The sequence below is a fragment of the Telopea speciosissima genome, chromosome 4 (genome assembly GCF_018873765.1).
Source record: "Telopea speciosissima isolate NSW1024214 ecotype Mountain lineage chromosome 4, Tspe_v1, whole genome shotgun sequence".
NCBI classification, from domain to species: Eukaryota; Viridiplantae; Streptophyta; class Magnoliopsida; order Proteales; family Proteaceae; genus Telopea; species Telopea speciosissima.
The window spans coordinates 15,546,673-15,560,334 of record NC_057919.1 but is presented as its reverse complement, the minus strand read 5'-3'; the positions used below and the strand labels follow the sequence as shown (position 1 = coordinate 15,560,334).

Below are 13,662 nucleotides of genomic sequence, written 5' to 3'. Positions count from 1 at the left end.
GATTTAATACTATGCTTATGGCAGCTGGTGAAGATCAAGCTAAAGACAATATTGTTAGGAGAAATTTAGGAGTCATTATTACTTGCGTGGGGTTCTGTTAGCTTAGGATAGTTTCTTTTTTTAAGTAGATTTGCTTATGTAATTAGCACTCTTTAGTTTATTAACCAATTAGAGATAAGATTTACTTTTAATTTGGAGTGTTTCTAGAAGATCTTAATGTAATGGGTTTTATTATAAATAAAAGCAAGAGGCTGCATACAACAGCCAACGAATTGAGGGGGGAAAAAAGAGTTTTGGTTTTGAAACCATGAAAGCTGTGAGATGCAATCCAATATGAAAGATTCCTTGAGAAGGTGAGACACTCTAGTCTGACAGTGACTACCCCTATTCTTCTTCCCCAACCAAGACCTTTACCTTGTTGCTTGTTCGGAGTTTTATCCCTACAAATCTGAGACCAACCCACACCCCAAACTACTGCTAAGAATTCATTTATTCAACAGAAGAGTACCTACTGTACTGCCGTCATAGTTGCTGATTGAAGAAAGCTTCATCTTGCCCCTACGGTTCATGTTTCTTGAGGGTTTTGCTGCTGAAACCATCACTCAATTGGTATCATTGCCGTATATCGATCCAACTGTAGAGTTGGTTCCTACTTGGGAACTGATTCTACATTACAATGTCATTGACTACCTTCCTAAGTTGTAATAGAGTTCCTAAAATTCATAACTATGGACAGTCATCATCATAAGCTCGTTAAATGTAAGAGCGGAGACCAAACTTAAAAAAGAAAGATTGTTCTACTGAAACTATTATGTTAAAACTATGAAGAGCTACAAGACATAAGCAAGCTCCTTCCATACGCATTAAAAAATGGAATGAAGAAGATTTAGGGGGGAAAAAATGACAACTCGAAACAACACATTAAACTGCACTTATGTCTGTGATGTATCATCCTTTAACAATATGAAGCTTTTAAACAAGAAAAAGGTTTTTTTTCCCACTTTTAATGATCAATAGAGGCCTTCAATCCATTTAAAAGAACATGTAAGTCGTATTAAGCATGCTGATGGCAGAAGTAACACATGCTACAAGAGCGGCAGCAAAGTATCATATTGACAATTTCCTGAACAATAAACCTAAATCAAGCTTATGAATGTACAAAGATGTGACAATAAAATCCTGGATGTCCATCAGCAATTCGAATTCTGGCACGCACATTCATTTATGACCAAACTAGAGCAAGGATCACAAAGAAACCAACCATAAGAAATAGCATCTTCAAATAGGAATCAGCCTGTTGTCCTTGACTTGTAGGTCGAGTGAACCCATGCCCATGAGGCCCATGAAATGAATTAGAAAATCCATAAGGAAAACCGGCAGCAGATCCATACACTGTGGCATCAGGGAAACCATGCACCTGAAGATTAAACAGGGATGGAATCAGACCACCAAACCCTGCATTGAGTGTGAAGTTCCCAAATCTTGCAGTCGCCATTGGGGGGAACCCCATGAAGCCCATCCCATGCTGTGGGAAATGGTTATTATCTGGTGGGGGAGCAGTTTCTGGCCTCTGCCCTGCTGGACGATTGGGAATATTAACTCCAGGAATTGATTTAGATCTCGGATCACTAGGTGTCTTTCCCCTGCCATAAAGAGGAACCAATTTCTCCTGCTGTATTAGAGCCTTACAAACTGGGCACTCCTGAGACTGCGAGTGAATGTGGAGCCACTTGTAGAGGCAAGGCCAACAGAAGAGGTGACCGCACAAAGTAACAATTGGATCCTGCGCCAATTCCAAACAGATATTGCACTCAAAGTTACCAGCATCGTTGCTACCACTGCCTGAGCAAGAAGGGCTTTGGGGCGGCTTGTTTGTTGATTTTTCAAACCCACTTGCCATCTTCCAAGACTAAAAAATGCCTGTAAATCACACAGCCGCACAAATGAACACCAACAAGATAACAAAACCTCCACCCCCTCCGCCCCAACCAAAAAAAGAAAAGAAGATAAAATTCCGACTAGAAAGTCACCATATTAGCCTACCAACATTATTAGAAAAAGCACAATAAAAGCGTAAAGAAAAACAAAAAGGGCATTCCAATCTTACAACCGACGAAAGGGAAGGCTGTTGGGAAAAATCATGTTGAACCATTGCACTAATAAGATCAACAGAAACAGAAGCAGCGAAAGAGTTTCGGAATTCAACAACAAACCCACACGCCTTGACTTCCCAGACCAACAAACCCGAAAGGGAGGACGGGGAAACCAAATAAAAAATGCGACAAAACCATCAATTGGCTATCAAATGGTAAAACATCGAAACAGAAACTGCCGTTAGGGTTTCTAGATCGGACACAAGCATAAAATCATGACGCAATTTTAAAAAAAAAAGGGAAAAATTTGGATACTTCCGGTAAAAAGCGGATCGAAGTTTTGAAATTCAGTAAAATGAAGAAAGAAACTCATAAGAGAAAAGATATACAGAAGGTGAGAGCAAACCTTGTGAGGGATACGACCAATCAAAATCAGAATCCAAAAAGCCCTCTTCTCTGGTCTCTGATGGCTCTGGTCTAGAATATCAATTCCGTCCGAGACTCCCACTCTTAAACCGAAGAAGGCAAGAAACTCCTTGGAAGATTCGATGGCGTTACTGGCCCTTGTCTTGCTTTTGTTTATTTGTACGTTGGCAACTTGGCACGTCTGAATTCCTGTCGACAGTTTTACCCTTATAATTATGGTGAAATGTTCTCTACTAGGGGAACTTGGGTTTGGGGTCCACCTGTGAAATGACCCAAACACCCCTTATTTTGCTGGCTAGATCTTCCAGCTTCCACCACGGCTGGAGGAGAATCAAATTGCTGGGGTGGGAGGAGTGTAACCCTGCACCAGTTACACGGGTGAAATGATCGCCTCACCCCAATGAAAGGAGGTAATGATCGCCATTCCATACTTTGGCCTTACAGACTTACAAATGGAAAAGTCATCTTTTAAAGAAAAGTAGAAGCTATTAAGTTTCATGGTGACATTTGAATCTCATATGCATTGGCCCCTTTGTGTGAGCAGAGGCCACGCTCCCCCCACAAAGAATTCATACTCATTAATTATGTAGAAAATTTAAACAAGATACAATAATTCACAAAGGTGCAGTTCACATTAGCCGCTGATGTCTGGCTTTCAAAGCCGTGTAGCCATCCCGCAAATCAATCAAAATAATCTAAACCATTTTTCATATGCATAAGCACCATTTTTCATATGCATAAGCATGAAAATACTAAAATACCCCTTTGGGTCTCCTTCCATAGTATATTAAGTTGCCTAGTTTCAAAGGCAGAGAAAGCCAAGATGCTCCACTTTTTTAGTGAGAGAAGGTCCTTCATCCGTGACAAATGAAGCGAATGATAAAAGCCGTTTGACCGTCTTGCAAACCAATCAAAATAATCTAAATCATTTTTTATATGCATAAGCATGAAAATACTAAAATGCGCCTTCTGAGCTCCTTCCGCAATATACTAAGTCGCCTGATTTCAAAGGCGGAGAAAGTCGAGATGCTCCACTTCTTTAGTGGGAAGGTCCTTCATCCGTGACAAACGAAGGAGAGGATAACATTAGTACAAACCGTTAAGGTGGCTAAGCACTTGTTCACACGGTCTTTTCCCTTACTTATGGAGAGAGGTAATTTCTTTGGTAATTTGAAGTTATGATTCGACATTAAACATTAACTCTCTTTTTGTTTTTTTACTTTTTTTGGGTTGAAAGTTTCATTATTAACTCACCCCTTATTGAGAGTATCTCTCCGAAATTAAATTAAATTAAAGGGTTAGATCCTAGCTAAATAGATTCTCTCTTCAGTATGGGTGAGTGAAGCAGAACATATTAGGAAAAAGCATTTCCAAGCTGGCAACTGAGGATACACTAGCATCTTCTCTCCTCTCCCTGCCCTCTTTTATGCATTCTAGCCCTCTCTCTAAATATAAGTATCTAATTTTTCTTTTACATTTAACTCAAAGGAGGAGAAAAATGATGAGAGAATGCCGACAAATTTTCAAGTTCAAAATTGGAATTAGACCAAACTATCACAATCTGGGCTAACACTGGCAGGGGCTTCCTACCTAGGAAATGGGCCCCAATATTTGAGGGCCAGGAGCCCATACAAGAACTTCCTAGAGAGCAGCGAAAACTGAATATTTGAGGGTCGGATCGAAGATTGTAGAGCTATCCTGATTCATGAAAATATGAAGAAATGAGAATCTCCAACCAAAAAATGAAAATATGACATTAGTCCACTTGGACCCAAGCCCAGCCCAGCCCATTCTAGTCTTGTTGAGAAGGTCTTTACTCTTTCTTGAGTGTTACCGTAAGCTAATGCCCTCTATGTCTATCTCTCTCTTTCTCCTTTGAAATGATCTCCATGCCCTCATTAATTGGTGTCACCCGCTAGGTTACTGCACAGAGGCAATATGCCTATCCCTCTCCCTTAAATATATCTTGATGTAGTTTTTCTTTTTGGGTCATCTTACATTACAATGCCACATGGGATTTTGTACCAAGGGTTTAGAATTGTTCAGAATTTAAATGGGATGGTCAAAATCTCAGTCAAATTTTTTAAAAATAATAAAAATTTAGAAAAAACAAAGAAAGAATAACGGGTTTAAATGTTTTAGATTTGAAAATATATACACAGAAATTGAGAAATTATTACTTAAATGTATGCATTGAAAGTTAAAAGCAACTATATATAACCTCCAAGAAGAAATTGGCATTTGGTTGAAGGCTCGCATTTTGACTCCCCCACCTTGTACATAAAATTCCATTTCGTAGCATATGATTGACCATTGGATTCCATAATACCAAAAAAAATCATGGATACCAAAGTCAATATCGTTTGGAATATTAGGAAATCCATAATAATTTTGTTTCCAATCATATTGATCCCTCTCCCTTGGCATGCTTCGGGGTTTTTGTTGATCGATTGAGGAAGGGAGATTATAATGTACTTGTAGGGATTGGGGATTTTTGTTTTTTGGGGGTAACTAAACATTTATTCAAAAAGGAGTGAAGGGCACATGGAGTTCTTGTTACAAACATGGACAAGCCAAGGAGAGGAAATAGGCCAAAAGTGCCTTACACTCAAGAGACACTGCCCTCCGGGCCAAGGTATCAACTATGTTATTGATTTGAGAAAGACACCACATCTGTAACAATGAGGATCACCTAGTATTAGACGCCGCTGTAAACCTTCACCTGTGGCAAGACCAGCTACACAAGCCTTCCAGAGGAAATAGGGAGGGGGTAAGGTACCAGCCAAGAGACTCGAACTCTAGACCTCTTGGTGAGCATGGGCATGAAGCACACCACAGCTCACCAACTGCACTACGCAACTGTTGGTACCATAAGAAGTGTTTTTTTTTCACCCATTTCGTTTAAAAAAAAGCATAAAAACAATTCAGATAACATACAACTTCTTTCCAAAAAAAATACAAAATCAACAGAAGTGATTTTTTAGCCTGGCCATACAGCTCCTAAGTGCAAGGCGTGTAGGAGTTTTTTTAACTGCTTCAATGGAGTTGAAGCCATTAGAGATGGATTGTTACTGGCTCAAAGCCTTTCCCTGCAACAGATCTGTTGTTTAACTGATTCCCTGAGCTTACTTTCATGTTTGAAGCTATCTACGACCCCACCTCACTGGGCATCTACTCTTCTAACTAATGACATTAAAACCTTATGTAATATTTTTCTTTCATCTCTCATAAATTGAATTAAGAGGCTCATAACAGCTTGGGGTGCCTGGAAATGACTGTTTGTCCTTATATAGAGATAAAAATCCCAGGCACCCGAAGGCGGTTTATGACTTTATGTGTCTCGGCGAGATAGCCACGCCTAGCGCACGATTGGGTAGTGTACTATTCCCCCAAAAAAAATTCCTTAACCCAACCCACTCAACTACTGCAAGGTGGGTCAATTTCCATTTACTGTTGTACAATCTCCATTGTGATTTGGTTTCCTTCCTCTTTTCTCTTATTTGTGTACGAAAAACCATGAGCTGGATTTATATTGGTGTGAGTTGGAGATATGGACTTTTGGTTCGTCGAACATATGGTTCAATAAATGAGTGTTCCATCGTAAGGAGGAATTAGGGTTGGGATGAAAATGGTCTACATGTGACTCTAAGGGTGTAAATCGGTTTGGTTTTGAGAATTTGGTATGGTTTTGATTCGATTCAAGATGCAGAATGCATAAACCAAAATTGTACCATATCGAGAAGAGTACCTTGGTTTTTAAACCAAAACGATACTAACTCGATTTCAATTCAATACAATTTTTATTTGCTTTTGAGAGAGAGAGAGATATAGTCATATAGGGGTAAATCGTAAGTCGATGTGAAAATATGTAATTCGATACGATTTGATTCTTCTCAAGCGATTTCACACTTAAAACCAAAATCGTATTGAAGATTCTTTGTTTTAAAACCCAAATTGTACCAATTCTTCTTGAGTTCAGATCGATACGACAATAAATAGTCGGTTTTGAGTTTGGTATTCAATTACGGTTCTTTTTTTTTGTTTTGGATAATAAGATTACGGTTCCAAATTGACAAATCATTATGAATTGCGTAATGAATTTACACTCAAGTCATGGCAAGCCGCCAGTGTGTGAATCGTGTTAAGAGTGCACTCTCATAATAAGAAACCAAAGCCTCTCTAGAAGTACCATTTATCACCCATAGAGAACAACGGTTCCCCTATCATCCAAGAGTTCACAAACCCCTCCTATCCAATATATTTTCGCACCCTCTCCCACCCCGTGGTGAATGGAATCCCATTCACTGTGGATGGAGGAAAACTCGATCCTTAATTTATTGATTATAATAAACTCGTTAAAAACGTTCATTTATAAAGAATTTGGCATTTTAAACAAGGACAACGCTCAAAACAAAAGTTTTAACTAATTATGGGACTCAAAACACGTTTTAACTAATTATGAGACGCAGATCACTTTTTATAGTGTCGCGATTCAGAAGGTGACATTATTATATACCTTCTGTAGAGAGAGAAAAGATATGGACCCATTTTAAGATATTAGATTTGTGTATATTCCATTATGTACCCGATGGTATGTGTTAATCACATCATTTGTAGGTGCCTCAAAGGAAGAGGCCAGGTAACCAAAATATCAAAATCATCATTGAACCATATTTTTCAACCACCCTAATCAACAACAGCATAGATCATTTGTAGGTGGTTTAGTAGGTAGAGAGAGAGAGAGAGCAAAAATATCAAAATATCTTTGAACCATATTTTTCAAATACCCTAATAAACGAAAGAGACACATAGATAATTAATATTGGGAATTTTAGAGGTATACAGTCCTACATCAGTTGTTATGTAGGACCTTCGATGTATTGTAATATCGGTTTCTTGAATTAAATCCACCTAATATCTTAAGATTTTACATTTAAATCTAGAAATGATATTTTATGTGTTTTTCATGTGTATAGTCGTACATCGATTATGTGTTTCTTTTCATGATTTAGCAAAGCCAGACTACCATACTAGTTACCCAATAGTTAAAAGTCACACGATATCGTGCTTAGATATTATATTTCTTCTTGGATGGAAAATCGAGAGAGAATCAAAGCTGGAGCCGTTGAGTTATTTCAACGTCTCTTTGGATTCCATTTTAATGGTGAATGATTTACAACCATCCTATATTTCCATGTTAAAGATGAATGAAACAGCCTCTCTGCAAAACTGTGTATTTTGTGACCCTTTTCTTTTTTTTAAGTAAACATATATTATGACCTTTCTTAGACCCTATAGTGATGGGAGCTTCTTACATTAGATACGCAGGAAATCGCAACTCTGACATAACAGTCCGGGGGCATGGGCATATAACACTGTTTTGTGTGAAATTAAAGACAGAATACCGAGACCAAGCCCTTGGCCTTGCAAACCACCAGCAGAGCGCAGCCACCAGACCAAGCTAATGCCTGAATTGACCGGAAGGTGAAGGGTCTTGTCCAATAAATGAGGGTCCCTCCACTAACTAGCTCCCTCACTAATAACCATTACACTTTTATTCTCCCCAGGCGTGACATTTTTTTGTCTGGACACTGGATGATGAAGAGGGACAAGGAAAACATCTATAATGAAAGAAATCAGATTTGAGATAATCGTTTGTTTGTTTGTTTGTTTTTTTTTTTTTTTTTTTTTTTTTTTTCTTGAAAAATCAATTAATCTTTTAGGATTGGTGTATGATTTGTGTGATTACATTTTCATCAAAAAAAAAATAAACTTCTTTCTTTTTAGGGCCCGTTTGGATATATTGCTTGCTGATTCTAAGATATTTGGTTCACGTAATTTTACCCATAGAATAACTAGTATCAAGGAAACAAGAGATCAAAGAGAGGTGTTGCCCCATTACAATAGACCATTTCATTTTCGCTCTCTTTTTTCAACATGGACACTCATTACTTGTTGCATCTTTTCTGATTATAAATTAGTTACCAAATGACTCGCAGGGTTTGAGGATTCATGCCAAGTTATGACGTAGTTGCTGCCACATGGAAGTTCAAGTAGATTTACACTTTGTGGATATTTTGTCCGAACATGTAACGCATATGTGATGTTGCCAACAATTGTGCTAAGGTCATGAAAACTTGCTTATGATTGTAGTACAAATGCAATTGCATTTTTTAGCATTGTCAATACTCTTATGTAGGATGGCAATTGTTAGCGTTGCTGACTTCAACCTAGTGCACTAGATCGAGCCTAGGCCTTAGAAAGTTTCAAGTTCGAGATCTCCTATTCCTCATCATTTCTAGGATCCCCCACCCCCCATTGCCTAAAACAAACCCATATATAGGATGGGAGAGGGGGAGGAAATAAAAATTTATTTTCTTTGACAATTGATTTGTGCTCATAAACACTTTTGACATCAAATGTATCATGAGTTAAGGGTTTTCCTAATAAAAGATTTAAACTAAGTCTATAAAATCTAAGAAATAAACAAAACATAAAATTAGTTCATAGAAAATCAATAGAAAAAGTTCATACATGTATGGTGAATCATATATAGTTGAGAATGACCACCTAATAGGTAACCTTTTATGAGGTCTCAAGGTAAATCCAATAGTAAGATAACTGTTTTATAACCAGTTTTATTGGAAAATGGTGCATCTTACTGTAACCAAATTGAACTAAATGTTGTAATTATCTTTCGATTATCCATTATTTTATTCACCAAAGTTTTTAGTCGAGTAAAAAAATTATTTTAAAGTGATTTACTATCATGTTATTCACAAGAGTTATCGTTGTCTTAAACGACTTTTCTCGAGTACACATATGAAAGGACTAGATTTTCCCTTCATCAAAAGAAGAATTGTGTTCACACTAAAAGGGCAAAACGTGTATTACAATTTCTTTTTCAACAACTTTAATTGCAACAAGATTATACAATGGAAAAATATAGGACTAGTAGGAGGATGAAACCCATGTGTCAGTTTTATTCATCTGATGAATGAAATTATAATTCCTTTTTTAAAAGAAAAAAAAAATTATATATATATAACCTATAAATAAGTCTCCACCCAAATGCATCCGTTTGGGGTTTGGTGATGTGGGCAAAAGTTTAAAATCAGGTAGTTCCTCAATCGTCTGCAATCGTTAATGTCTGTTTTCTTAGGCTTTGTTTGGTTGCACGAGAAATTGAAGGGAACTGAAGGGAAATTAAAAATTATATTTAATAATATATTAATATCTTTATAAAATATGATAAGCAATTTTAGTTGTTTGTAAAATCACATTAGGTAATGATTACAAAGTTTTCTTTTTAGATTTAAACATTTTAATTTTCTTCGCATCAATTTCCCTTGCAATGAAACAGAACCCTTTTTTTTTTTTTTGAGATATTTTTAAGGGCTTTAAATCTAGGCCTGTAAACAGATCGGATTCGACTAGGATACTGATCAGATGTAATCGGATTCGGATATTTCCTAGTCGAAAATGGATACCCCTAAACGGATTCGGATGCGGATCGAATTCGGATTTTTGACCATCCATTTACACCTCTGCCTTGTGTAACCCGAACCTTCCTCCCCCTAGTGGATACAATTTACTCTCAATCCATAGTTTTAGATCATGATTCTCTTCTCCTCATATTCTAGAACCTGTTGAATCTTAAAAAACCCTTAAGATCGTCATTTACTTAATTTTTTATAATTAAGTATTCGGATTCGGATTTTGATCGGAGTATTCGGATTTTTTTTCGCATATCTCTAATCGAATACGGATGCTCCTAAACGGATACAGATGCGGATTGAATTCGGATTTTCGGTTATCCATTTACAGCCCTACTTAAATCTCTCTCTTCTATTACCCTTAGAGTCATATCTATCCAACCACAATAAAAGATAGGGCATTTATTCAATTACCATTTGGAATCCTTGGGGTGAAGTAACATAGATGACTTAACCAAAAAAAAAGTAACATAGATGAAGGAAGCTTAGGTTCTAGTATATGAAGACTCCAATGAGCAAAGAAATCACTAATCCAACACCAGCCAACTTATTTAGGAGTTTCTCCCTAAGAGCTCTTTATGTTTTTTGTCATGCGTCTTAACAAAATTTGTATGACTCATGACACTTTATAATCATTATCCAATATAATTGTGAATTTTTTTTTTTGGGAGCTAGAGCCTACTTCTATATAATTTTTCCCTTTTCTATCACGTCAAGTTATGACATAGTTGCTGCCATATGGCAGTTTCAGGTGGGCTTACAATTTGTGGATATTTTGTCCCCACATGTAACACATTTGTGATGTTGTCTAGGGTTGTGCTAAGGTCAAAAAAACTTTGCTTGTGACTTCAATACAAATGCATATGCATCTTTGAGCATTGTAAATACCCTTATGTAGGATGGCAACAGCCTAGTGCAGCTGATTTGAGGCTATGTCCCAGGAGGTTTCAAGTTCGAGACTTCCTATTGCTCATCAAGTCTAGGATTCCCCACCTCCAACCACGGAAAAAAGAAAAAAAACATTATATAGCATGGGAGAAGTGGAGGAAATATTTTTATATAGGATGGGAGAGGGGGAAGAAATAAAATTTTTTTTTTCTTGACATAGTTTTTGACAATTGATTTTATTTTATTTTATTTTTGGTAAACAATCTTTGATAAATGAATTGTGCTACAATACTTTGGACATCAAGTATATCGTGAGTTTAGGGTTTTACTAAAAAAATAATTTCAAACTAAGTCTATAAAATCTAGGAAATAAACAAAACATAAACTTAACTCATAGAAAACCCCTTCTGCTCCCCCCCCCCCCTCCCCTTGATATTACTTACATTCATGATTTTGGAGGTTTGGGTGGAAAATCCATGCTCTTAATCTGATAATAAACCTCTAAATTAATCAAGTTTTGGGTATAATAATTACTTATTATATTAATAAAAACAATAATAGAGGATAAATTAATTCTCAGCCTCCCAAACCCAGTCCCAGAAGCCTGGATATAAAATAACCGACATTTTCCAGTTGTCGCATCTGCCGACTGTACCCACTCATTACATTAGAAACTGTTATTCCGGTCACCGACTTCTCGGACGGTGGACGGTAAACGGTAAACTGTTGTTATTTTTCTTTGGTCCCAAAAACTCTTGACAGAAGTCCAAGTCCAAGTCCAAGTCCAAGTCCCAGTCCCAACGAACACCTGACCCAAGAAATCGGACGGTTAGGAACTTCCTTCAACGTGCATTGGCCCAGATGCCCAACTCATCCCTCGTCCACACAACTTTTTGGGCGAGAGAAGAGCAGGACCACCCCTACCACCAATCATGGCTCAATCCAGCACGAGACATGTCACACTGCACACTGAACAGGAAGCAGGAGGCCTTCCTTGATCATATAAACCAATTAAAATAGGCCACGTATCACTCATTTTGCTATTTAAGTGCTTCCCTAAGGTTGCCTTATGGTTAGTTCTCTCTCACTTCTCAGCCGATCCCTCCTTCCTCCTATCCTTTCCAGACTCCATTCCCCTAATTTCCTATTACTTCTCTGAGATCTTTCTCTATTCCTTCCTCAAAATCGAAATTGGTTTCTTCGTTAATCGATCAAGACAGGAAAAACGTGGGAAGAAATTGCAGGAAGGATTGATTTGATCGGTTGATTGAATACGAAAGCAGAACCGGAGCTTTTCCTTCGCCTGAGAGTTCTGCAAATCCTTAACGTGGTCGATTCGTTCCCAATTCGAAGATGGGAACCACCACGATTCAACGACAACCACTCTCTTATTGGCTGTCGGAGCACCCGTCGATCGTGGGGTTTCGATGGAGTCACTCCCAATCTTGGGGTTCTACATGGTCCTTCCTATTCTCCTCCATAGCCACCTACATCACCGTCTCCATCTTCCTCCACCTCTTCTTGGCTCTCTTCCGCCGCAGCCACCGTCCGGTGCCTCTTGGTCCCATCCCTGCAATCCACAGCCTCGCCATGTCTCTTCTATCCGTCGTCATCTTCGTCGGGATCCTCCTCTCCACCGCCTCCGAGATACGCGACACCCGTTGGTTCTGGCGGCGTTCCAAAACCCCTTTCCAGTGGCTCCTCTGCTTCCCTTTGGGGACTCGCCCCAGCGGCCGTGTCTTCTTCTGGTCTTACGTCTTCTACCTCTCCCGCTTCCTCCACTTGCTTCGCACCTTCTTCACGATCCTCCGTCGCCGTAAACTCACATTCTTTCAGCTCTTCAACCAATCCATTCTCCTCTGCATGTCCTTCCTCTGGCTCGAGTTCTCGCAATCGTTCCAGGTCTTGGCTATCCTTTCTACCACTCTGGCGTATTCGGTGGTGTACGGGTATCGGTTCTGGACGGCTATTGGACTCCCCAGCGCTTGCTTTCCCTTCGTTGTGAATTGCCAGGTAATGTTGTTGGGGTGCAATTTGGTCTGGCATGTTGGGGTCCTTCTCTTGCATTTTCTGAAAGGTGGGTGCAATGGAATTGGGGCTTGGATCTTCAATTCTGTGTTGAATGGTGTCATTCTCCTGCTTTTCTTGAACTTCTACCTGAAGATGCATCTGAAGAAGAGAAAGATCGTTGCCGTCGAAGATGACCCTTCAACAATCCATGCATGCTCTGCCTTGGAAGCGAAAAGAGAGATGGAGAAGACTGAAGAGAAGAAGGATCTTTGATGTGTATCTCTAATTTGGTTCGGTTGTATCACTGTCGACTTCTTTTCCTCTTCCTTTAGGAGTTTTCTTGTGAGAGAGTGTATTGTTACAATGCAAATGTAATATCATCCATAGGTGGAGAAAGGGGGAGGACACAATCAATTCCACCCCCCCCCCCCCCCATTTTTTTGGGATTGGGCTCCTCTCCTTGGAGAGCCTCGCCCAATGAGGCATCTCATATCCAATCAGCCATTGGGATGTCTGCGACAGATCCTAGTCTTAGGATGCTTCATTGGGCACTCATTGGGCGATGCCTTCCAAGGAATGAGCCGAATCCCATTTTTTGTATAGAATCTGACATAGATACATAATAATGATAATACTTGTGGTGATTCGAGGTTATAATAAAGAAAATTTTCTACGTTTAAATTGTTTGGTATGCATTCTTGGTATGCATTCTTGGAATGCATTCTGGTTTAAGAACATATTATAGACAT

The 13,662-nt window shown here is 38.6% G+C and overlaps 2 protein-coding genes across 2 annotated transcripts; one reads left to right on the top strand and one right to left on the bottom strand.

Moving 5' to 3' along the window:
• Positions 1-1,031: 1,031 nt before the first annotated feature.
• Positions 1,032-2,541, bottom strand: LOC122660264 (E3 ubiquitin-protein ligase RNF185-like). Its single transcript, XM_043855498.1, has 2 exons — positions 2,500-2,541; positions 1,032-1,920 (listed from the first exon to the last, which is right to left on the bottom strand). Exon 2 carries the CDS (start codon positions 1,898-1,900, stop codon positions 1,223-1,225), a length of 678 nt encoding a protein of 225 aa, XP_043711433.1. The 5' UTR covers positions 1,901-1,920; positions 2,500-2,541; the 3' UTR covers positions 1,032-1,222.
• A 9,526-nt stretch (positions 2,542-12,067) lies between these two features.
• LOC122657625 (elongation of fatty acids protein 3-like) lies at positions 12,068-13,224 on the top strand. The gene has a single exon (XM_043852388.1). The coding sequence runs from the start codon at positions 12,257-12,259 to the stop codon at positions 13,184-13,186; it is 930 nt and encodes a 309-aa protein (XP_043708323.1). The 5' UTR covers positions 12,068-12,256; the 3' UTR covers positions 13,187-13,224.
• Positions 13,225-13,662: the final 438 nt, after the last annotated feature.

What these genes read in the sequence shown, in the direction of transcription:
- LOC122660264 (XM_043855498.1), bottom strand. Translation starts at nt 1,900, where the DNA reads ATGGCAAGTGGGTTTGAAAAATCAACAAACAAGCCGCCCCAAAGCCCT.
- LOC122657625 (XM_043852388.1), top strand. Translation starts at nt 12,257, where the DNA reads ATGGGAACCACCACGATTCAACGACAACCACTCTCTTATTGGCTGTCG.